Source organism: Dermacentor albipictus, unplaced genomic scaffold, assembly GCF_038994185.2.
Source record: "Dermacentor albipictus isolate Rhodes 1998 colony unplaced genomic scaffold, USDA_Dalb.pri_finalv2 scaffold_15, whole genome shotgun sequence".
In the NCBI taxonomy this organism is placed as follows: domain Eukaryota; kingdom Metazoa; phylum Arthropoda; class Arachnida; order Ixodida; family Ixodidae; genus Dermacentor; species Dermacentor albipictus.
In genome coordinates, this window is record NW_027225569.1 from 12,001,690 (window position 1) to 12,027,323 (window position 25,634).

General features: G+C 49.1%; 1 protein-coding gene and 1 long non-coding RNA gene across 2 annotated transcripts in view; one reads left to right on the plus strand and one right to left on the minus strand.

The window, feature by feature from the left end:
* The first annotated feature begins 1,727 nt into the window (after positions 1-1,727).
* On the plus strand, positions 1,728-16,297 carry LOC139051860 (uncharacterized). Its single transcript, XR_011509587.1, has 4 exons — positions 1,728-1,823; positions 4,042-4,150; positions 11,453-11,511; positions 16,180-16,297. It is a non-coding gene; the product is annotated as an uncharacterized lncRNA (long non-coding RNA).
* Positions 16,298-20,164: 3,867 nt separating this feature from the next.
* The window catches only part of LOC139051840 (uncharacterized), a 76,938-nt gene continuing 71,468 nt past the window's right edge, over positions 20,165-25,634 (minus strand). Inside the window, exons 3-4 of the mRNA XM_070528857.1 lie at positions 20,855-20,970; positions 20,165-20,337 (exon numbers count right to left, since the gene is read on the minus strand). Of these exons, the coding sequence (XP_070384958.1) occupies positions 20,165-20,337; positions 20,855-20,970 (289 nt within the window). The remainder of the gene's footprint in view (positions 20,338-20,854; positions 20,971-25,634) is intronic.

Here is a 25,634-nt window from a genome sequence, read left to right on the forward strand (position 1 = left end):
GGCAGTCGGTATATAGAGATACCGAGCCCGTCTGCCGGTGGCCGCACAAGTAATTCAAGGCCTCCGCGAAGGCGATCACCTCGGCGCAATAGGCGCTCGTGGCGGCGACACACGAAATCGGCCCACCGCTCCGATCCGCTCCCGCGGGCCGAGGACGACGAAGGCGGCGCCCGATGAGTGCGGCGTGTAGGAGCCGTCGGTGAAAACATGAAGGCCCCTGGCACGCGACCTGCTGCGCGCCTCCGGCGCCGACAGTTGCGCAAACAAAAACGCGCGCATCGCGGCCGGGTGTACTCCCCAAGGGTCGGCGGGGTAGAGGATGTCGCGCGGGGAGAACGCGAGGTCGCCGAACTCGACCGCCTCGCGCAGGGCAAAGAGCTTAAATTCCGCCGCGGCCCTGTCCAGCTCAAGCGACAGTGGCGGCACCTTCATTAAAACCTGAAGTGAGGCCGTGCGCGTCGTCCGATACGCGCCCGACAACGCCATCAGGATCGTGCGCTGCATGGTTGTGACGCGGGCGCTGAGCCTGCAGTCAGGATTGGCAGACCACCACACTGCCGACGCGTACGTGAGGGCCGGCAGCATCACCTGATGGTAAAGGTGTGTTAATGCCGCCGGCTGCAGGGTACCCTGCATCTGCAGGAACGTCAGCGCCCGGCAGGCCAGATGTTCGGCCTTCTCCTTGAGGCTGTCAGCGTGTTGAAAAAAGTGGAGGCGGCTGTCAAAAGTCACACCTAAGACCTTGAGGGCCTCCACGAATTTCAGGCCCCTGCCCGAGGTGCCCAGGTGGATGGTAGGGTGGACGCGTTCCATAGCGCCATGCCCATGAGAAAACAGGACACAGTAAGACTTATCCATGTTTAGGGAGACCTTGACGCTCTCAGCCCATGCCACCACTCGCCGAAGAGCCTCCGAGCCCGCCGCGCCGAGCCCGTCACGCCTCTTAGCCGAAATGACGAGAATTGTGTCGTCGGCGTACGCCTGTGCGGTCACTCCGGCTGGCATGGGAAGCTCGAGGAGCCCATGTACGATGACGTTCCACAAAAGTGGAGACAGTGGTGAACCCTGAGGGCTGCCCAGCGACGGCCTGGCCTCGACCGCGCCCGCGTGGGAGGTGAACTCCACACGGCGGTCCTCGAGGAAAGAGCGAAGGAGATGGTATAAGTTCGTCGGTAGCCCCCGGTACCTAAAGAATTTAAGGAAGAGGGGGTGCCACACAATGTCGAAAGCGCCGCGAAAATCCAGCGACATTAGGATGGCCGGTGTCTTGGCCTCCTTGAGTGCAAGCAGGCGGGTCTTTAATGCATATAAGGCCATGACAGCGCTCCTACACTGTAAAAAATTTCCGTAATTTTACGGTCAAACCTGCCGTAAAAATTACGTAGACCGTTCAGTTTCATGAAAAACGGCGGAATTCTACGTAAAAAAACGGACGTGAGCTCTGTTTTTTGAAATACGGAGAACCGTCCGTAATTTCATGAGGAGGGCAACTGAGCATGTTAAGAGCGAAAAATCAACACGCAACGAATATAAAGAAAAGACACCGCCCACGTTTACCAGCAGTTACATACTATCACTATAGGTAACGCTGCTTGAACATTATTCATAGGCGAATCGTAGTACGCACGCACAAACGGGAGAGGTTTCAGCGGTGGCGCTGCTTACCACCCTTCATCGCTTCTACACGACGGGTTGCATTTCTCCGCCTCAACTGTACAGAGTGGACAGCGGCTGGAAATGGCGGTGTGCGGTGGTGGTATACCTGTTGCATTTGGGATTTCACTGAGAGAATAAGAAGGAATCGACGATGGAGTGCTACGCAAGTAAGTGATTTAAGTGTCCTTTTTTGTTGTTGGTGCACGTCGCGCGTGCGAAATGCACCGCGATGGCCGGTGACGGGCTCAACAGTGTTGTGTGAGCATGCCCTGTCAATGCCCTGTAACGACATTCCCGCCTGGCCATGAGGATTGATAAAGCCGCGGCATTGCGAGACTGTGATAAATGGTGTAGCGTTTGTTGTGCTGATTGCATATAGAGTACATTGAGGCGCGTAGGCAACATCAGCGACGATGTCGTCTGTAGCAGTTCGTTATCGGCTGTATGTGGCAGCTGGTTTACTGACGTTGGCATTCCAGTTTTGCAATGTGTTGTGATGTGTTCTTGGCATTCCAAAATAAAGTGAAGTTACTGTTCCACTTAGCAATCTCTCATGGCGCGGTGTAACACTATGTCAGCCGTATTCGGCAACGCATTGCATCACAGCGAAATTCTATTTTTCCTTAAGCTTAGGACGCAGTGTGCTTGGCGTGCATAATCGCTGTGTTCATAAGACTGCTTCTGGAATTGAAAGTCTGCTTGTGTATGAAGACCTCATAGAGCATCTTGCATGCGATGCCCCTACATCACAATGAATGGACGGTGTAGCGTGTTCGCTGCCGTAACCTCGTGCGATCTGCTGTGTTACATAACACTGGTGTAACACGGTGCCTTGGAACACTTTGGGATCGAGCCCGAGCAATCGTGCGCGATCGCACTTGAAAGTGTCCGCGTGATACCCATTAAGGGTCGCTGGAGAAGAAATTGATTATTTTGCTAGCTGGTAATCGGCATCAGATTATTCGCGAATTTTTGTTTTTGTTTTGTTTTTACTTCAGACAGCTACCAGGCTGACTATCAACGTTCTGACGCAATACGTCAGCATTTAACGTAATCTGGGAGTGGATTGCCACGTAAATTTTGCCCATCTGCGGCCGTGATTGTAAAGCAAGTGCATGTGATAAGTAATTTTTAAGGTAACCTTGACACAGAATAGCGGTGCCCAAAAGTGTGTAATGGACATCCAAAATTACAAATGTTCCAAACTGGTATAAAAAAATCAAAAATTGGAGGACGCTTAAGCTTCGCCTTCAAGAGTGGGACGCGACAGCGTTCCCGTCGACCCGCCAAGGGGTATAAGACAATGCGCTACGACACAGCAATCACTTACGATGCGCCCCGCATCGGACTTAGCGCCCACCTATCACGCGGTGAGCGTCGAGCAACTCAGCGTTCGGCGCGGCAACGAAACGTGCGCCTGAGCGAACGAAACGAACCAAAGAACTCGGTGTCTCGGAGGGGAAACGATCTACGCCAGCCAAACGTCGTCATCGGCACGGGCAGAGAGATAGATAGTAATCTAAACCGGAAGCACGGCGAAGCGTCGTCAGGGGAGAGGGAGTCCCGCGACGCGCCTGGCAGCGGTCCCAATGCGCGCGCGGCGCGCCTCCTGTCGGGGCAGCGCCGTACATTGAGAGGAGGGGGTCTTCTGTGTTTGCCGCAAGATGGCTCTGCGCGTGCGGAAAGCGCAGAAGAAATGCAGCGGAAACGCACTTCGCAACTCGTGTAATTGTGACTTCTGTACGTTACATGTTCATAATTACCGATATACACCGCAGTATAACTTTCCACGGCTCGTTTCGAAGGCAACACCGCATTCACTAGAGGCGCGTTTGCACCGCTTGAAAGCATCGAACTCGTGGCTGAGTGGTAGCGTCTCCGTCTCACACTCCGGAGACCTGGGTTCGATTCCCACCGGGCCAGTCTTGGAAGTTGCTTTTTATTTATGAAGCGCCTGCCGTGATTTATCGCTCACGGTCAACGCCGCCGACGCCGACGACACCGGCTTTTCTGCGACACGAGCTCCTTAACGCTATCGCGTTAAAAGATGTGTCAACACTGATGTTAAAGGCTGGTTCTAATACTGACTGTCTCTAGTTGCGTAGACTAATTTTCAGCGTATAGGCATCAGTACAATAATTATTCTAAAATACATGTTGTGAGTTATGTAGAGCAAAATGTCTGCTGTTTTGCCGAATAGAAGGTGCTTCATGAAGTCTTTTTTTAAATGAGTTGAACGATACAATTGAAGACACCAAACAATACCACAGCAATCGGTAATTCGGTGACAAGCTTATGTGCAAGAGTATTTGTATATGAAAATGTTTTTGCTTTACTGTGGACGACCGGTCTGAAAATACCTGATAATATTTGCTTCAATTGCAGCTATTGCACCAGTGAAGGATGTCTGTGTGCCGGTTTGTGCTCAGTTTCTCAGCCAGCGGGCCTGAGAAAGTGTGCCACAGCAGTCTGTCTAGTGGTGCTCTTTGTTCTGGTAGGCTGTGCCATTTTATTGTATATCTGTCTTGCATATGCAGTCTTAATAGACAGTGACTGCAAATGTTGGTGGAATGACGAGGCCTATGCAAGTAGAGTAATTTTTGCAGATGCATTCAAGAATAATTGATGATTTGTTTTCCTGTGGCAACAAATTGGTTCAGTATGAGCACGTCGACTTGAAAGGGATATTGTTTCGTACCTGACTTGGTTGCACATATGAGTGGTGTTTAAAAAACACTTATAGCGCCAGAGTTAAAGATTTGAGGCAACAGATAAAACATGCACCAATAAAATAACTGTTTGTCTAGTGTTGGCTTAATGAGTATGCAACAACACTGCACACTGATCGTTAGCACTGTCATGCATGGGCTCCATGGTAACTAAGATTAGCCACGAATAAGCTCACTGTGAGCTAGTGTCGAGCTAACTATAACAGGTGAGTATGCGATGATGTAATTAAGTGTAACATTGGAAGGCAATGTAACAATGTAAAATTATAGCCTGAGCTCGCAGCTGCGTTGTGTGGTCAGGCGACCAAAAGATATGAATATTTAAAAGGGAACAAACAGTGCTACTGCCAGTATGAAGTGACAGCGTTGTACACAGCAATATATTCCCTTTGTCCTGTCTGTAGCCCTGTTCGGTTCCCTTCTAAACATGCACCAAGCAGCCCAATTCAGAACGTTCGGCAGGTTGATCTGAATACTTCAATATGCCAAGCAGGTTAAATGATGGCACGCTAGCATAGTGGGAGCTATTCTGAAAGTTATGTCTGCTATGAAAATGTGTTATGAAAATACTTCACTGCTAAAAATTTGGTGTACAACTGCACAAAGCAGCATCAATAGCTATGTTGCTCCCCCATGTTGTGTCAAGGGTCTGTGCATGTTTTGTAAGATAATCCTTGAGTCGTCGGCCGGTTTGTCCTACATAATTGCAGCTGCAGGACAGTGGGATATTGTAAATAGCACCAACCGTAGTACCTATGAACTCCAGCACATACTTTTTTATGTAAACTTTACGTGTTGCCCTGGTCCGGTTAACATTTTGTACGTGCCCAGATTGCTTGGCACTGAAAATAAAAAGGTAGTTTCAACTCTCTGAGCAATTTGCTTGAATTGATGGTTGCCTTTGTGTACAGATTGCATAACAGTCTTAGGCCTTGGCTTTCTCGAAGTTGTCTGACCTGAGACAGCTACGTTCAACTCCATTAAATGCTTCTTGGCAATGCTTGCTAAAAGGCAGTGCGAACGCACGGTTAAAAGCAAACATTGTACTTGGTTATAGAAGCTCCCCTCCACGTCGGGGTGGTACCAAGTGTTAAATGTGCTCTCTGGTGTTCCTGTATCAACAACATGCTTCAGTGTTCAGGTGCACCAACAGAAAAGTTAAAAACACCTTTGAGTGCAGGGAATAGCTCCAGCTCGATGCTCACCACAAAAAATCTTCAGGCCCAGATAGTGGAGCTTGCCTTTCAGTAGTAGTCTTACTTACTTGAACATGTGTGGCACTTTGTAGGAGACATTAAAAAGTTTCTCAACCACTTTAATTGCGACTTTTCACTGCCGAGAACACTGTCAGCTAGTCGTAAACACTAGCTGCTGTAAGAACCAGCGTAGTAGAGGTATTCTGCTTCATTGGAAACTTTCTACCCTATATGACGTGAAGTAAGGCTACTAAATGGGTTGAGTGATTTGTTTTCTGTCTTCTCTACAGTGCTAGATGAGCTCATGGAAGGGGGAAAACTACATTTCAATAGATGAAGTGCCAACAGAGACAGCACAGTCAGAAAGAACAAAGACAGGACAAGGTGCTACTTGCAACTGTTTATTGAGGTCAAAAGCACTGAATATGTAGCCATGGGGAGAGGGGGAAGAAAAAAAAAGAAGCACTGATTATGTGAGTGCGCATGTGCAAAAATATGGAAGATGTATATGAAGAGAATCATAAGATTAACCAAAATCAAAAATTTATCTAAAAACATGCGTTCATTTCTGTAAATAGTCGGAGATGGGGTGTCGACACAGGCATCCCCTCTTTTTTTAGTCTGTTTGGTCTCCAAAAGTTCACGTGCCAAAGTGTCATTGCTTTTAAAAATGTTTGTTGTATCAGGAAGCCTTGCTTCACGTACTTGCTTATTCTCATTCTCACATGCCTTGCAATGAAGCAGCAAGTTTGAGCCATAACCATTTTTGAGTGAAAGCTTGTGCTCCTGCAGGCGTTCATTAATACATTGGCCAGTTTGGCCAGTTTACTCCTTCCCACACTTCAGCGGTATGCAGTATACGACCCCTTCTCTGTACTTCACAAAAGGGTTTGTGTGTTTACTAGAACACTCTACTTTCGTAGTCATCATATCCAATCAGAGGGCACAAAGTAGCAAGTTTTTGGGGCTCGGAAGAAACCACAGGAATTTTGTATTTCACGATGACATGTTTAATATTATGCGCTGCTTTGTGAGCATACGGTATCACCACGGGTTTCGCTTTCTTTTCCAATGTTTGACCTTCTTCACTGCTTCAGTTTCTTTCTTTTTGCACCTTTTTCAACAACGCCTCTGAAACTTTGCTCAAAATTAAACAAGGAAAGGCAGCTTTCTTCAACTTCAAAATCTGTTCATCAAAGGTTTTGTGTGCCTTATGACAGCACAATTCTTTAAGGGTAAATTCAAGGCACATAGTGGCAATCGCACGTTTAACAGTCTTGGAGTGCATAGACTTATACTGCAACAATTAATTGCAGGGCAGGTATACCGACCTCGTGCCCGCAAGGAATTTCTGCCGTATCCAGTGGTGATACCGTATTCTCACGAAGTGGCGCGTAATCTTAAACACGTCGCCGCTAAATATGAAATTCCTGTAGTTTTTGCTGTGCCCCGAAAGCTTGCTACTTCGTGCCGCCTGATTGGATCTCATGACTCTAAAAGTAGAGTGTTCTGTTTAACATACAAATCCTTTTGTGAAGTGTGAAGAAGCGGTCGTATACCGTGGAAGTGTGGGAAAGAGTATATCAGACAAACTGGCTGATGTATCAGCGAACACCTGTGGGAGCACAAGCTTTCGCTGAAAAATAGTTATTGCTCAAACTTGCCACTTCATTGCAAGGCCTGCAGGAATGAGAATAAGCAAGTATGTGAAGCAAGGCTTCAGGATACAACGATCGTGCTTAAAAGCAAATACACTGTGGCACGTGAACTGTTGGAGGCCAACCAGATTAAGAATAGAGGGGATGCCTGTGTCAGCATGCCTTTGTCTGAATATTTACACAAATGAATGCATGTTTTTAGATAAGTTTTAGATTTTGGCTAATCTTATGATTCCCTTCATCTTCAGTGTTCTCGCGCGTGCACCTTCACACAAGCAATGCTTCTGTTTTTTTCTTCCCCTTCTCCCCATGGCTATATATTCAGCTGCGTTTGACCTCAATAAACAGTTGCAAGTAGCACCTTGTCCTGTCTTTGTTCTTTCTTACTGTGTTGTCTCTGTTGGCGCTTCATCTTCTGAAAGCCCTTCACCAAGTGGCCCCACAACGTGTTCTACTGGAAAACTACCACTAGACAGTGATCTTCCATTTCTTGACCTCATTGTTTTCTTTGGTGAGTGTCATGTGCACTGCATCTATGCCCCGTCATTTAAGGAGGGAATTCTGCCTTTCGCATCAGCGCACTGTTCGGCTGTGAAGCTCTGTTACAGAAGCACGAAATATCATCCTCAACAAGTCGAGGAGAACTTCTATACCTAGGTCTAACATTGGCCTACAGTGGTGTGACCACTGTTAGATCACATTCAAGAGGTCAGCCATAGTCTCAAAATCTGGGTTCAAAAAGGTGAATCAGACCAGGCCTTGATGCAAAGTGTAGCAAGAGGCACATGCAGCAGTTCAACTGTGTGGTTGTTTACAACATCCCGCTGTCCTGCAGCTGCAACTAGGCAGGACAAATAGGCCTAATATTTGTTTTTTGTGTGTGTGTGTGTGTGTGTGTGTGTGTGTGTGTGTGTGTGCGTGCGCTCACAATTAACCAAAAGTATTAGCCTGCACTCGTGTTGTTTGGCCTTCTGTCTTTTCATGTTGTCCCCAAGTAATCACTCGGTGTCACATTTTTATAGAATTTGCAGTTATGAGATTCATGCTTTGGAACATGATCAGAAGCTACCAGATGGATGACATAACCCATCTACATGTGTTGGTGTAGATAAATGTGTCTGTGCAGTAGGGGTAGAGCATCATATGTGCTTGTTTAGCACTTATGTATGCACTTTTGTTTCCAGAGCTTGTGACGCAGTGATTCAAACTGTCTGGGAAAACAGTGCTGCACGGTGCAAGGAAATGTTACAACACTTGTAGGTGAAGCCAGGTGTTGTGAGAGGTTATAGAAACTTGCTTTTTGCAAGTTTCTAGAGCATTCTTTAAAGATGCTTAACTCCCGCGTGCATCGTGTTCATGACTCACTATGAAACCGTCAACAAGTATGTCCTTTATGCCATCCGTTTCTAAAGATTACATGAATATAATTAACCCTTTGAGGGTCGATCTTTTTCGCCATATTCGACCGCCAGGGTCGATTTTTTTTATTGCAGATTCCAATTCTTAGGGACTTATTTCGAAAAAACTTTACCGTAATTTTTCTAGGGTGTCCGTAAAGCCAGAAAAAAATTATTTTGCGTTGGTATACTATATGTACTCTTTATTCATGAGTAACAATAATAAAAAAGGAAATAAACCTATAAGAGTAAAAAATTTGTTACATTGTTATAGTTCAAGGCTTTGAAAATGTGCACGCGAGAATACTTCCTTCCGGAAGTAGGCCTGCGTGGGAAATCGCCCCCCAGACGTTCACAGACACGTGTCCACTGGCGGCCACCTCCTGTATATTCTGTGGACTAAAGTGTGTGTTTGCGGTCCACCACACTCTCTTTCGTTGGTCCCAGCGGCTCGAGAACGTGAACTCATCAGAGAAAACTACATACTTCTACCTACTCTCACTCCAGCTGCGGTGTTCAGTAGCGAACCTCAGGTGAGCCGCTTTGTTGGCTGCGGTGAGCAGAGGTTTCTGCGCAGCGATGCGACTTTGCAGTCCTGCTTCTCTAAGCCTTCGTCGTACCGTGCTGTCGCTCAAGTTGTTCAAGCCAAGAGCACCTCGAACGTCTTTTGCACTTTGAAATGGCTTGTCGCTGACGGCAGCCACGATGCAAAGGTCTTGGTCGTTCGTTGTTGATCGAGGTCGTGTGCGGTGCGGTGCATCGTTTATGCGTCCTTCGTCTCGGTAAGCCTGGATAATCCGGTTGACCATTTTCAATGGGCGGCTTGTCACGAGAGCAATATTGCACTGCGTATAACCTCTTTTAGACATTTCTATTATATCTTCCTGTCTTTAAGAGGCACTTGAGGCTACAAATTCAGAGTTGACTGCTCTGCATGGGCCACTGCAGTGTGCGACATGAATTTTTTCTGAACAAACTTCGTGCAACAGTCGCACGAGAGACAGTTTGTCAATGTTTTTTTTCTTAAAATTTTTCTTTATTCTATTCCTCTGTCGTCATTGGTTCGAGCGTCGCCGCTATTCGAGGTGCCCCTGACAACGGAGTGCGTCAATTCAAATAAAGAATTGATTTAAAATACAGGGCAAACTTTTTCTCGGGGTACTATCAAGCGGTTGCACGAACAAAAAAAAGAGAATGAAAGAAAAGAAAGTGAATCGAAGTCACTGGCGATGATCACCGTCTTATCGGCTGTCGGTCGATCCATGACGTAAGCTGCTCCTTTGTAGAAATGCCAGCGTGGTGGGAGTGCCAACAGTTAGTGGAAGAGCGCTCTCCTTTCCCCCTTCATTTTTCACAGCGCCATCTGTGTATCGCTCCGAGTCTGTTTCAAGGCTGTTTGCCATGCGTTCCTGTGTTCCCTTTCATATTGCTTATGATAGTTCATCCATAGCATAATCGAACTGTGTAGGTGCACGCACTCAAGAAAACTGTGCGGTTGTGTGCCCATCAAAAAAGCAAAACGTGTGACAAACTTCCACTAATCTTCATCTTATCGCCAACCAGATGCGATTAGTTTTCGCGAGTCTCAAAAAAAAAGGAGCAACAGAAGCGCATGCACGGCAGCATCCTTCCTATGCGCACCCCTGCGAGCACTAAATGAGCGAGAAACAATCAGTAGCCTTTTGAGCGATTAGTAACAAGATAGCCATCAGTTTTGCAAGCGCAAGAAGCCGAAACGGCCTGCGAAAACAAAACCCAAACCGCCACCCGCCCGCGCGCACGCCAATGCGCTAGCGGTCGTACCTAGATGCGCAGGAGCAAACTAGCGCTAAAACAAACCATGCAACGAAAACTGAGAGAGCGAGGCGTGCAAAATAAATTCCCTGTATTTCCACATAATGGCAGCACATGACAGAAAAGACAAGGTTAGGAAATTGTCGCGCTTTTTAAACCTACAGACAGCGCCGTAAATATGCGGCATCGACCATTTTTGTACTTCGCAATGCGGTATATTTACGTCATTGATCCTCGAAGGGTTAAGGAGTCATGCTCCTTGAAACAATTTCCCATAACATTGCAAAATACCACCTGAGGGTCTCGCATCTCTTACATCTGCTGTTTTGCACATCCTAATTTAATAAAACTGCATTTAGTAGCTGCACAGCACAGGCCCCATTTTGTTTTATCACACTTCTTTGTCTTTTCTCCCCCTGCCCCAGGTCTTATTTCAACAACTGCTATCTGCAGGCCGTCATAAAATTGCTTCAACATTGTAGACAGATTCCAATATTTTTTTCGAACCATTCTCTCATGTGATCTAAAGAAAACTAACTTGATTAGCCTGACATGAAGATGAATTTGAAATAATTTATTTATTGTACTTGCTTGGTAGCACTGAACTGTTTCTTTAATCAATATAATACTTACAATTCACCTTTGTATTGCTGGGTACCGGTAGAGATATGGTTAGTTATTCACCAGAAAGGATCACGAATTTTCCACCTTCTTAGTGTAGGTTAGACACTCACTTGTTGCACTTCACAAAGAGCAACTTGTGGTTGCTAGGAAATAAAAGTTTACTGAGAATTTTCATGCATCCAATTTGATTCTGTGTACTAGCATGTTTGTATTAGCATGTATTTCATGGAGTTGAGGCTCCATAAAAGTACATTCTGTCATTCAATGTCTGTGACATGGTTAAGCAGGTTGACCATATCTAATTAGAACTTCCTATGTTCTGGGGCACTTGTTTTCAACTTAAATTATGTGGTTTGGTGCTGTCAGTGTAAGCCTAATGTCGTTTTTTGTTCTCCCAGGAAGGGCGCAAGCATTGCAAGGAGCCATTTGACCTGCCGCCACACTAATATTGTATTTGGTAATGTCTATTACAGTTCTTATTTCGTGTAGTATGTGCTATAATTGTGTACAATGTGTTCAAAACTTCAGTAGGTGGGCGGTTCGACAACAGGTGTTTACAAATTAATAATTATAAAAGATGTGCAAGGTCATTAGTTATCCAGTTGCTGCTCACTGCTGAATTTTTTTCCAAATTAAATGATGAGCCATCCAGCAAGTGCGGCTCTCCTGGCTAATTGTACAAACTTTCAAATACGGTTAATTTTTTATCACAAGTGTACAGCAGTCGGGGACAACTGTTCACAGCGACAATTTCATAATATTTACTTACATGCAAAAGTGAGTCAAAGGTCAGGTGTACTTATGAAGTTTTGTGAAACAAGTTCATCATCATATTGCTTACTTCATTGAAAAGTTTGTCGCGGAATTCTCACTTCTATGAACAGATCAACAGTTGTCGAACGATGGTCCTCTCTATAGCCAATGTTTGGGCAAGAGGCTTGTGTTCAGAGCACTAACAAGAGACTTCTTTGCCATGCAGCTTGAGCTGATCAGTATGAAGAGATTACATAGGATAGGAACACAAAGCATTAGTGGGCCTCTTCGATTATCAGTCCTTGACAGTCCTGGACTGCTTAGCACTGCTGTCCCGCATTCGATTTTCTCAATCAGCTTAGGAAGCCCCATCCACCAGTCCGAGGGCAGCCAGTATCGCATTCGTTTTACCAGAAGTCACAGACTCTGCGGACTCTCAGAGCTGTCAGCAGATATTTGTTCAGACATATGCAAGTAGCTACCAGACGGCGGCTGTCTTATAAAGATGCATGCGGGCTTGACGCCATGTTTTAAAAGAGGCTGTGTGTTTATGTGTACTTTGCGCGTTCCATACAGAAAATATCATGCACTCAGCTATCGCTTCCGTTAAATCGATGCTTTGTGTGCCATAATGCGAGGTTTTCATGAGTGGTCTAATTGCTGCAACCTTAGACCTTGTGTTTTTTTAAGGCAAAGCACAGTGATCAGGTGCAAATGCTTGCTTTTCTTGATGTGTTTCGTGAAATCTGTCATGCTGATTGCTATATGCATAGTAAACAGGTAGATTTCGCTGTTCAGATGAGTGAAACTGGTGGACGAGGAAACGTATCATATTGCATGTACATATTTAATGCTGGTAGCTGGCGTGGCATACATGGTGTTTCACGTAACTTGAGCCAAACATTGAAAATATGCAAATGCCACGTAAATGGACAGAACCAAGGTAATGTTGTTTGCCCTCGCTTCGAGATACTCATCTTTTCTTATTTTGCCAGATTAAATCATTAGTATTCTGTAATTAATCAACTTCTCAAATATTATGATTAATACATGCTACATAAAAGTGTTTTTCCTAGTGTGAAAGAAGCCTGCAAATACACACTAAATTGTTGCGTGACTGTCCATTCGCAGCACTTTGCGTGTATTCGCAAGCTTCTTTCTCGAAAAAACACTTCTACGCAGCATGTCTCGAACAACAGAAAGCTGTATGGGGAGCTTTTCATGTTGCTCTACAATTTTCTCATGGACACTTCTAATCTAATTATAATATTTGAAAAGTTGATTAATTAACGAAGATAAAATATTTATTGTGGTGGAATGAAAAATATCTAAGTATCTCCAAGTGACAGCAAACTGTTACCTTGGTTCTGTCGAGCTACGTCACATTTGCATATTTTTATTGTTTGGCTCAAGTTACATGGGACAACCTGTATAATCAGAGATTCACCGATTGCTGTTGACATGTGTGCTGATTCCTTCTGTTACCCAAATTCGAAATTTTGCTTTTGGATGTGCAGGATTAGTAGACAGTGTAGATGCGCTCTGTCCTAGACACACGTCAGGCCTTTAGTAGACGGTTTCACGAGCTTTGAGGATATCGGCCTGTGCTTTGTGGGTGAACAGTGATGTGGCACAACCGTGTTTTTGCTTATTTTTGTGTGGCAATGACGCTTAAATTTTACAGGAAATGAATGAGCTGGCTTAAATACAGCGGTTAAGGGGCCCGAAGAGCGAGAGCACGATGTAAACTGAGCTTTGTTAACATGTTCAATGTGCTCAGGCTGCGATTCCATTATGCAAGCTTTATGGTTGTGTCGGCGGCATGGCCTCTGAGACTGCACCATTTTGATGACCACGCTACTGAATTTGCTGGGTAGGGCGCTATCTACAAGAAGCTAAAAGCACGAGGTCACGGGATTGAATCCCGTCCACGGTGGCCGCATATCAATGGGGGCAAAATATGAAAACACCCATGTACTTGGATCTAGGTGCATGTTAACGAACCCCAGGTGGTCGAAATTTCCGGAGTCCTCTACTACAGCTTGCCTCGTAATCAGAAAGTGGATTTGGCACGTAAAACCCCCTAATTTAAGTAGCTAATAGCAGACAACAGCAGCCAGGAGAGCGACTTCCAATCACGGTGATTTCAAACAAAACCTTGGACAGTCCCAGGCAGTGGGATCACATGACTGTGATGTGTCCTTCTGTCAATGCAAGCCAGACCAGAAGCCGCAGGTGGTTTGCGGAGAGTCTGGGACTGCATAATTGAAGGGGCACAGTGCTCTCACATACATTATGTCCACTGCGGGACGAAGGCCTTTCCTAGTAATCTGTAAATATATATGGCTTGCGCCAACTGACTCCATCCTATGCTTGCATATTTACAAATTTCGTCATGGTGCTTAGTTCTTTACCGTCCTCATCAGCGCGTTTTTAAAAATTTATCATGCATATCATTTTTTGTCGTTCTGTTGCTTGTTGAGCAAGCCTTCATTCTCAAGCTCCATTTTTATCATGTCAGGTTTCAGTCTCTTAGGTTAGTTTTAGGACAATGCAATGATGGTACCTTTATGTGACTTAAGTCTTCTAAACAATTTATAGTCTTTAAATTTTCTTCTACTGATCCAGGACTCCTGTGACTAATTGCCTTAAGTAACATACTTCATTGCCTTCTTGCCCTAGAAAATATAACTGGTGCCTTCTTGCAGGCCTTTAAAGTGGCAACATGTGTACTGCAGACAGTAGTGCATGTTCAGATAAATTCAACTGGACATGCCTGGCGATCACTTTTAATTTTGATTTAAAAATTTATTTTCAGTAACGTGGAAAGTTGGGCTAGTTGGTGAGTGATCATAGTACCTTGCTGGTGAAGCAGCGCACAGACACGGACACAGTGAAGACAAACAGGAATAGACGACACAAAATAGTTGCGAGTGCAGCGAGTGTCGTCTATTCCTGTTTGTCTTCACTGTGTCCGTGTCTGTGCGCTGCTTCACCAGCAAGGTACTATAAAAATTTATTTTGCTGCCCAAGCCTGGCGACAATGAAATTAACCTTAGTTTTCCAAGAAAAAAAAAGGTGTCTCTGCAAAAAAACAATATAGAATTACCAGTTTAGTTAAGTTAGAAGCATTTTCCCTGGATTTTACTGAATCTGCATTTTGGATAGATCCGAAAAAAATAGTGTTGTCGCTGCGGCTTTAAAAATATTTTGTACCAGACTGCAAGCCAATAGCATTAATTCCAACTAATTACCACAGAGTATCCCCACTACGGTATAAAGAAGAAAAATTTTGGAGAGAAACATTGCATAAATTGACCAAAGTTCTTTTCTTTGCATTTACTAACAGCACGGAATTTGGCCATCCTGTTGCCATAAGTCGTAGAAATTTGAGCAAATAGCTCTGTCCTCATTGGCTCTCAAAATCCACGGGAAGTGCTCATGTTTAGGCATGTTAATGAATTACTCTACTTCAAAATTTTTTAGGAGAGGCTTGATTCATTTAGGAAATTTCCAAAATTAAGCACATTCACATGAAGCAATGCAATCTGGAAAAATATGTTGCATTATTTGTTTCGTTATGGGATTGCAAGTCAAGAAACAGACAGAACAAACAGTACTACCTGCCAGAGCCATGTATGGGGTCCAGGCATAATTGCAGGCTTCTTTAAAAAAAGGCAAATTTTTCGGTGAACACAGTGCAATATCATAACTTTTTATGAAGATGGGAAGGGTATGTTGATGCATTCACGACCGTCACTTTCGATTTTCACTGCTTGAGTAAAAAGAATATTACACATTGATACTTCTTCCGTGACACAAACCATATCCGAAAGGGGCTGACAGCTGTTGTGACACAGTTGTGGTGCAAGCATGGTTTTTTGTATTGTTGCTATTGTTGCTATTCTACTAGCCTGTCAGCTGGACAATATCTTTGGCTTGCTTGTTCTGGGTCGGAAGTAAGCAACATGCAGGGTTTGCGCTTGTTTCAAGAGTACTTCATTGTTTTGGGAAACAGTAAAATCTGCAAGGTTGTTTAATGGAGCAGTGAAAGTTGAAAGCTATGGTCTGCAGTATGTGGCCATGGCAGCTCTACCTAAATATGGGAGATGTAATCTCCGAATGTCATAATGTGCACGTGACATCCAAGCAAACCATAAATTGACTTGGGTCCTTTCTATCTGAAGCTTTTTATGCTATAAGGCTACGAATGAATATATACCAACATGGCTGAGTCTGAACCATTTCTTTTGACAAGAGCACTTGTAGTGACAGTTGTGAATACGAAATCATTGTTTATCTGAAAAACAATAGTGATGATGACAGTAAATAATTGAACAGCCTTAATTGATTGGTGTTTCTTTCTTTTCAGGCAAAGCCGAAAGCCTCTGCAAGCAGCCAGTCATTCGAAGTCTTAACCAATCCTTCCTCTAGTCAGCCAATTTCTAGTGTCTATGCGGAGAGGACTTGCACAAGAGTGGACACGGGACACTAAAAAGGCGACAAGCGCAGACGTAAACTTCCAACCGGTGTTCATTACAAAAAGGTATGTATATGTACTCTTGCACATTTGATCATAATCTGTTACAATCGTGCAAGTCAACATGGCCATCACAAATAAACGAGCGCACCAAGGCCTAAGGCGGCTTCCTGCATACAGACCCCAGATATTCGAATTCTTTACCACTCAGTGCTATAGGGATGGCTTGCTAACGCAGTTGCATTCTGCAATAGCCGCTGCCTCAATGATGAGTCTAGTGTTTTCTTTCACACTGCTTGCTATTATTTCTGTTTTTTTTAAACAGTCGATGACATTTGCATTGGGAGCAATGGATTCCAAGGAAACCTTCTTTCCCTTTTTGTACTTTCTGATTACGTTCCTGTAGTCTCAAGTTTAGGGAACTTCCCATTTGTACCACATAACGCTGCCCACAGGAAAGAGGTATGGTATACACTATTCCTCTTGAGCATTTGATGAAACCCTTTCTCTGCACAATGTTGCATGATTTTGATTGTCTGCTGACAGGGCTGGTTTTGGCACATAACTTAGATAGCTTGCGGGGCGTGGAAGAAATGACCAAGACTGCAGTCCTTTGGCCTATTTTCTTTAGTTACACCTATGTGATACTGTTCGCAGGAATCTAGCAGTCATCCCATACATTCACGTTATCTTGCATTAACTAAAGAAAATAGGCGAAAGGGCGGGAGTTTCGGTCGTTTTTATCGCACCGAACAAGTTATCTCAGTTATGTGCCAAAACCAGCCCTGTCAGCAGACAATCAATTTCATGCAACATTGCTCACAGAAAAGGTTTCGTCGAAATGCTCAGGGGGAGCAGTGAATAGCACACCTCTTTTCTGTGGGCAGCGTTACGTGGGACAAACGGGAAGGTGCCTGAATATGAGACTGCAGGAACATAATACAAAAGTACAAAAGGGAGAGAGGGTTTCCTTGGAATCCACAACTCCCAATGCAAATGTCATGCCCTCTGAAAAAACAGAAATAATAGCAAGCAACGCACAAGAAAGCACTAGGCCCATCATTGAGGGGGCAGATAACGCATAAGGCAACTGTGTTAGCAAATTATCCCTAGCGTTGACATTAAAGAATTTGCATACCTGGGGTCTGTATGTGGGAGGCCGCCTTAGGCCGTGGGGCGGCCTTAGTGCGCTCTTGTAACTGATTATGATCAAGTGCACAAGAGTATATATACATGCCTTTTCGTAATAAACACCAATTGGAAGTTCGCACCTGTTCTTGTCACCTTTTTAGTGTCCCGCGTTCACTCTTGCGCTGGTCACTTCAGCATAGAATACCAACTAGTCTGGTCTCACACCCTGCTTTTTTCAGTAAAGCAGAATAAACACAGGTTTTTTCAGATTCAAGTGGCTTGTTGTTTCTCGAACACAAATCTGTATGTATGCTGTGTACATGTTGGGTGTAGAACCCAAGTGCAACATGACAACACTGACACGAAGAATAAGCGGTGTAGAAAACAGTGACACTAGGAGGAAACATGCAAACACAGCACATTCTGTGTGGTGTATTTCCTGTGTGCTATGATTTCTGCCCCATTTCCAGCTATATCTTAAATGATGTTGCAAGTTATCCACGTTGTAATGTACGACTTGGGAGGTTCATTGCCGAAAATAACTTATTTCAATGAACGAAACAATTTGGCTCGAGAACACGAGCGTTCAAGTCCCCGTTTCTTCATTACCAAAGTACGGTCATATACTATAATCACAAGTACGGGGCTCAATTTACAGCATTTCCGTTTTACGGAACTCACCGTTTTTCTTATTTGCAAAATACGGTCAATTCTGTGATCACAACTACGGAGCTCACCGTTTTCCATTTAACGGAAATAATTTTTACGGCCTGTCCGTTCTACGGAAACACCGTTTTCCATTTAACGGAAACATTTTTACGGCCTGTCCGTTCTACGGAAACACCATTTTCCATTTAACGGAAATAATTTTTACGGCCTGTCCGTTCTACGGAAACACCGTTTTTCATTTAACGGAAAAGTGTCCGGCAACGTTTTACCTGAAACTTTGACCGTAAACTGAAGAAATTTTTTTTACAGTGTACCGTGGGTAAACCCGCATTGTTGTTCGTGCAGATGTCCTCCGCTCTTCAAGAAATAGTATAACCGGCCATTGAAGAGGTGCTCAAGCACCTTGCCCAGTGCCGACGTAACACAGATCGGCCTGTATGAGGTGGGCAATTCGGGCGCGCGCTGCGGTTTCGGGAGGAAGATGATTCTCCCCGTACGCCAGCAACGGGGGAAGTATCCCAACGCAAACGTCGCGTTGCAGAGCCCGAGCAGAAAAGCGCCATGCGACCGCGCGAGCCCCTTGATGATATAGGGCGTGATTCTATGCGGCCCGGGTGCTGATGCGTCCATCGTTTTGCGAAGGACACACTGCAATTCGGCTGCCGTAAAAGGCGCGTCGCTTACCCGCGTACAAAAGGGCGATGCCGCTAGCGCCCTGATTTCTGCGTGGCGGGGCCCGTCGGAGGAGGGATCATCGACCGCCACGTGCGTCCTCAGTAGGAGGGCCGCCGACTCTAGGTGCGTAGTCGTGCGGGTACCGTCGGGCAGCTCGAGCGGCGGCAAACACTGTCGCGGGCGCACCCTGCCGAACGCTTCCCGATACGCGGCGGAAAAGATGGAGCGCCGCGTACAACTAGTATACCACCCGCGGAGGTGCGAGGTCTTGGCCGCGCGAACGTGGCAGCGAAAAACTGCGAGGGCCTTGTTGTACGCCGTGCGGAATTGCGCCCGCACTTCGTCCGCCGCGCAGCGCTGGTATCTGCGCCGCAACGCGTACACGGCGCGTCTCTCCCGCGCCAGCGCCGGGGTCCACCAAGGCCTCCCCGGGCCCTTGAGAGGGCGGAGGTTTGCCCGGTAATACCGGTCAACGAGCCGTTGGAACCCCGCAAGTATCTCGTCGAGGGCGCCCGGTGAATGCAGGGTAGCCCCCGAAACCCGCGCGAACCACGGCTCGCTTCCGAGGGCGGTCAACAATTCCTTCCGCGCATAGCGGGTGAGACGGCGAGGACGGCCGTCGCGAAAAGCGCCGATACGAACCGCGACGTTTTTGTGTTCTGAGAACGTGATGTCCTCGCGAACGGTCCAATCGAACCCAGCCGCGACGAGGGCCGGCGCCGCCAGCGTGACATCGAGCCAGCTGGCCGCGTAGCGCGTCTCGTAGGTTGGCGGCGACTGGGGATCGTTAAGGACGACGAGGCGGTTCGCCCCGGCAAACTCTATAAGGCGGGCGCCGCGTTCATCCCCCGCACAGGGGCCCCACGCCGGGTGCTTCGCGTTGAAGTCTTCCGCGACGACGATGTGAGGCGTGCGGGCCTTCGCGATAGCGTCTTTGATGCCGCGAAAGGTTTCGTCCATCGGTCGGTGTGGCGGCGCGTATGCAGAGATAAACACGAATTGAAAATCGCGTGCCTCACAGTACACGGCGACGACCAGTTTGGAAAGGAAAAGGGGGGAGACGTCGTATGGCGGCCCTCGCGTAACCGCCACTGCCGCCGGATCCCGGTCGATGGCGTACACGTTGAACTCCGGCGGCATACGTTGTAGCTTGCCTCCGGGCCTGTACGGGTCGGATACGGCCACCAGCGAGACGCCCGTCTCCGACATGCAATCGACCAAGTGGTGTGAGGCCAGTCTGGCATGATCGAGGTTTAACTGAAGGAACGCGACGCTCACCGCCGTGTCCGCACTCGTCGCGGCCCGACGGGCGCTAGCCCCGCCGGGCCGCCCGCCCACTGCCGCCGCGCTACCGCTCTCCCCCACGCGCGCTCCGCCCCCCCTTCCCGCAGCGCTCGTCGCGCTACGGGTCGCCATAGTTAGTGCGCGCGCGCAGCCGCGCCACCCTCTCCATCAGGATGGGGCACTGCGGGAATCCTGCAGGGCGGGCAGACGATAAACCGGCCCGGTCGCACTCGGCGCAGCGCACCGCCTCGTCTCTCATGCGCACCGTGCATGTGTCGCCCAGGTGATTTCCTGCGCAACGCATGCATACTGCTTTCGCAGCGTCGGCGCGAACTGGACACGTGGTGCGGCCGTGACCATACGTGGCACAAAAGGTGCACGTGGTGACGTGAAGGTCCTCGTGGGCACGCACCATAGTCCAGCCCACGGAAAGGCGTTGTCGACTTATCAGAGCGCGGAAAACCGGCGGGTCAACCTCCGCAATGTAGGCGTTGGTGCCCGACCTTTCCTTGAAAGTCAAGCGCACCCTACATTTGTCGGGGTCGAGGTTAAGGCCCGGGTGGCGGTCGTTGAGCCTCGCAATAAAACCCTGAGGCGCGACGTCAGGGTCTACTCCCGAAAAACGCACGTGCGGATTACGTTTTTCCGCAACCCTGACGATTAGCGCGGCTCTAGTGACGGCATTGTCCTGTATGGCCTTGTGTAGATTGTCGATAGACTGTTTTATGTCTGAAAAAACCGTAACGCCGTACCGGGTGTGTCGTAGTGACACGTCCTTGATTCCCTTGGCCGCAGGATCGATGTTTGCCTTGAGTAGACGGACGACATCCCTCGCTGGCGTGGTCGTCTGGGCCGTCGGTGTAAGGAAACAGACGTGGTCGTGCAGGGGTTGCGCGGGCCCCCGGGCGACGCCGAATGCGTTCCCTACGTGTTTAAAAACAAGTCCAGCTAAAATCGAATTATCATGTGGCGGGTGTACCACCCCAGTAAACTTTATTTCTGTTGGGCTCTAGTGAGCCACATACAGTGAATTAGACGTGGCAATGCTTTTGATGCCTTAGTCCGGTCACACACTGTAATAAAACGCCATACAAGAATTCTTTTTGGAACCCATCCTCGCGTTTACCTCTGCCCCTTCAAAAAAGAAAAATATCCAGGACTGAAGTTTCGCCTTATTTGTTGGGCAGCGCTTGCCCTGGCGCTATCGAGTTATCATGTGGCGGGTGTACCGCCCCGGCCGACTACTTCCCCATCATTCCTGAAATCAAAGGCAAAAATAAAGGTTGGGGAGAACCTGTCCCTGCAGAAATGCATACCAGGTTTAAAGCCAATTAAAAATAAATGAAAATGGGTTTTGAATTAATACCCAAAGCGCATGTTTTTGTGGAGAAAAGCCAATTGGAAAAATAAAATTGTGGGCTAACGGTAACGCGTGTGTGTCCCGAGGTGGCTCAGCGAGGGCAGAAGCCCCCGCGCCGGGCATTTAATGATCGTGAGTAATGAGGCCGAGACGAGGTGGCATGGGCTTGCCATAAATGATGTGAAAGGGGAGAAAAAGTAAAGTGATAGAAAACAAACGAAATTAAAAGAGAAAGAAATGTGGACGAGTGAAAGTGACGATGGTACAAATGTTCGTCTAGGCTGGTGATTGCCTCCGGTCTCTGTCGGGCACGCCCACGCGCCCCCAAGAGGGCGCGCGTCAAGCGGCACTTTCGATGCTGGGTGCCGGGTACACCCCCGGCGTCGCTGTTTTTTCGTCCGTGCGGCGGTTCCTCGCACCTACAGGAGTGTCCGGTACGGCGTTCGGCGGGGGCCGCCATGGACTTCGGGGGCGTTTCCCGGCGTTTCACCCGACGCGAGGTGTGGACTGGAATCGCCAGGTACGTCCTCGCGCAGACCGGGGCCTTCCGGACGTCACGTCCGCCCTGCCGAATCGACGAATCTGGTCCGCCGCTCGGCCGGGGCGCCACACACTCCAGGGGACGCGTCCCGGCGTCGCGCATGTAAGAGGACCTGGCGTCTGGCGTCAGGGACGCCCCCGGCGTCTTTGCTCACTGGAGTTGATCTTCCGATGCGTATCCACTGATGACGTCACGTCCTGTCTCAGCTCCGAGGGCTTCGGCGGCGCCTCCCGGCGCAAGAGGAACACTTAAACAGATCGCGTCTCCCGAAGGAAGGAACACTTAAACAGATCGCGTCTCCCGAGTTCGTGGACGGTGCCTTGAGTCTGTGCACTGGTGGGACTTGATCTACTGTCCGGCTCGGGCGCGCGGATCTGCTGTGAAGCAAAACGTTTTTGCCACCCTTCCCGAAGGCACCGCACTCATCAAGACACGCATACATGGTTATCGCAGTTCAACGAGAAAAGTACTACTGATAGAGTGCAGGGAAAACCTGTTAAAAATGAATATCACACGGAATGTGTGTGTCTGTCACGGCCATCGGGTCGCTCGCTCAGGCGTCCATCATATCATTGCACCCTAAATCCTCCGGATGGTACAACAGGCAGTGGGTTGCTTACATCAATGAAGGAAAAGGGCCGCTGTCCTCTGCTACGGAGCTTCTCATAATACCTCATCCGGAAGGCATGGTAAATGAAATCACTGTGCAATTTGATAGAAGGAAAAACAAAAGGTTATTAAAGATAGAAAAATCGAAAAATCAAACACGTGAAATTAAAGGAAGTTAAATGCGATGGAATATAGCGATATAGATATGAACACTATTTACACTGCACTTATATAGCGTCCTCGCGGTGTCTTGTCGTCCAGGCACAAAGTGCGGCGAGTCACACCATTGGGGCGTCTGTTTCTTCGAAAGTCTGTCGCCGTTCTTCGCCACGTTGTGGCGGCTCTCTTGTACACGCGCACACCTGGCTATCGGCGTCTTCTGAACGGGTTAACCGCATTCACCAACACGCATCCGCGTCCGACGCGCTCCGTCGCACTCGTTCGCGGCTCGGTTGTGTTGCTCTGCCGAAACCTACGAGCATCGCGCCCCTCCTTGCGTCGGGCGCCCAATGGAATAACCCGACAAGCGCAAATGTGTCCTCTCTGTCATTGCTGTTGACTGGCCGCACGATGCGGACGAGCAATCAGGAAGCCGGCATTGCGCCCGGCGCACCTCTACATCACTCCCATTGCGGGTGAGGCCAATTACGGCGCGCCACATGCCCCCACCTCGGGCACGCTGTGGCGGAGCCAAACGGCCGCGCGGCAAGACGCGGGGGGCGTTCTCACAGCTCAAGTGGTTCTGACCAACGAACGGGCGCCCGCCGATGTTCGTGATGCGCCCCGATGTTGGACCCTCAGCGGCGGAGCGAATCGGCCGCGCGACGAGAGGCAGGGGGTGTTTACCCGAGCTCGACTAGTGGACACCGACGAATGCGCGCCCTCCAATGCGTGTGGCACGTCCCGACGTCATCCCCTGAACGGTGGAGCCAGTCGGCCTCCCGATCAGACGTTGGGGGCATTCCCCAGTGCTCGATTAGTTCAGATTGGCGGATGTGTGCCCGCCAGCGCGAGCGGCTCGCCTCGATATCATTTACATTGTGGCAGGGCCAATCAGCCGCGCGACGATTCGCGGGGGGGGGGGGGGGGGCGTGTTCCTTGGCGCGAGCAGTTCAAACTAGCGAATGTCTATCCGTCAGCGCGTTTGGCGCGTCCTGACTTCTCTCGCTCGGCAGCGTCAGCGAGCGAGCCGGCGCCCCTGCAACGCTCGCCATAACCCCGACGCGTCCCCCATCCCGGAACCCCCGCCGCGCGGCGCTCCGACTACGCCGATTCGCCGTAATTGGTGCGCGCTCTTAGGCGCGCCACCCGTCCCACAAGCACGGGGCAATCTGGAAATCCTGTCGGATGGGGCTCGCCGCTGAGGCCCGCCCTGTCACATTCTGAGCATCGCACCTCGGCATCGCCCATTTTTACTTTGCAAGTGGCGGCTAGGTGGTTGCAGCCGCACTTCGTGCATCGCGCTTTGGTCGCGTCCGCTTTGTGAGGGCACGTCGTGCGCCCGTGCCCATACGTCGCGCAATACGTACACATGGGCACGTGCAGGTCTTCGCGGGCGCGCACCGCCGTCCATCCTACTGTCAACCGCGGTCGCGTCATGACTTTCGTGAACCAGTCCGGGTCCATTTCCGCCACGTAAGTCCGCGTACCCGCCCTCTCTCGAAACGTGACTCGGACCTTACAACTATCGAGCTCGAGGTCAAGGCCCTCGTTGCGCTCGTTCAGCTCGCGCATGAAGTCGTCCGGGCCGATGTCGGGATCCACTCCGGTAAATTTAATGCAAGGATTACGTGGTTCACCAAATCGCATTATGATTGATCTTTGCGTGACCGGATTGCTGTTTATCGCTACCCCTAGATTAGTTAAAGACTGGCCGTTGTTAGTGAATGCGGTCAAACCGTACATGGTTTGACGGAACGTCACGTCTCTGATGTTCTTGGCTTTGGGGTCTATGTTGTTCTTTAACAGGCGGAGCACGTCCCGCGCCGGCGTCTCGGTCTGCGACATCGGTGTCAAGAAAGCGACGCACTTGTGCCGCACGCCGAGGGTCCCGGCGCCCGTCGTCGCAGCGCCAGCGGGTCCGCCGCGGGCCGCGCCGTCCGAGGGCGCGAGGCCCGCCCGCAGAGCGGACGCGTAGTCCATTCGTCCGGCGGGCGCCCCCACCGAGCCGCCGGCGCCCGAGGGCGCGGGAACTGCACCCGCAGACGCGGCAGGGCCGCAACCAGCAGGCCCCGGGCCGGCCATCGAAATCGCCATCGCCAGCCGGGCCTCGATGGCCGCCAGTCGCCCATGCAGCTCGGCCGCCTCCCGCCGCGCCTCGGCGAGTTGTTCCCGCAATTCGCGGGCCCTACCTCCCTCCTTGGCCGCCTCGTTCCGCGCCCCCGCACAGGCTGCGGTCGCCTGCAAGATCTTGGTTGTTAAGAAGCACCTTGACTCCACCGAGACCCGGTTGGACGGCCGGTTGATCCACTCGAGGGCCTCTCGCTCGATCACATACATCCGGTCCATCGCCTTGGTCGCGTCGTCGTCCTCTGGAAGCGCCGCCGCCACTGCCGTGACAGCGGACTTCTCGGAAGCCGTGGACATCGCCTCGTCCTTGTCTGTACCGGCGGCCCGGGGTTGGTCTTCGTCCTCGGGCGGCAACTGATCGACGAGCGCACAGAAACGCGCGAGAGCCGCGTCGCCGTCCTCCGAAAGAACCGGATCCCGCGAGCGGGGCGACTCCCCGGCAGCTGAGGCCCGCGGGGGGGAGTGGGACGGCGACGCGTTCTTGCCTCTGCGCGTCGTGGGCATGGCCAGGCTCAAAAGGTATGAGCCATGGCCATCTTGTGCCCGATGGCTGGCCGAACAAGAAAACGCTTAGAATTCGAGAAAGAAACCTTTGACCGCCCGGTTTTCGTAGCGAATGAGGTCCCTAGTTGTTAAAAAGCAACCCCTGCTAAAATATAGCCATGACCAATCGGAAATACCTTATTTTTGGAGAAAAAAACCAGGAGCCCGATTCCGCCGGCCAGCCAACCACTTGCACGCGCGCTCGTGCAAGTGGTGCAAATAAAGGGTATACCGCCCCGGCCGACT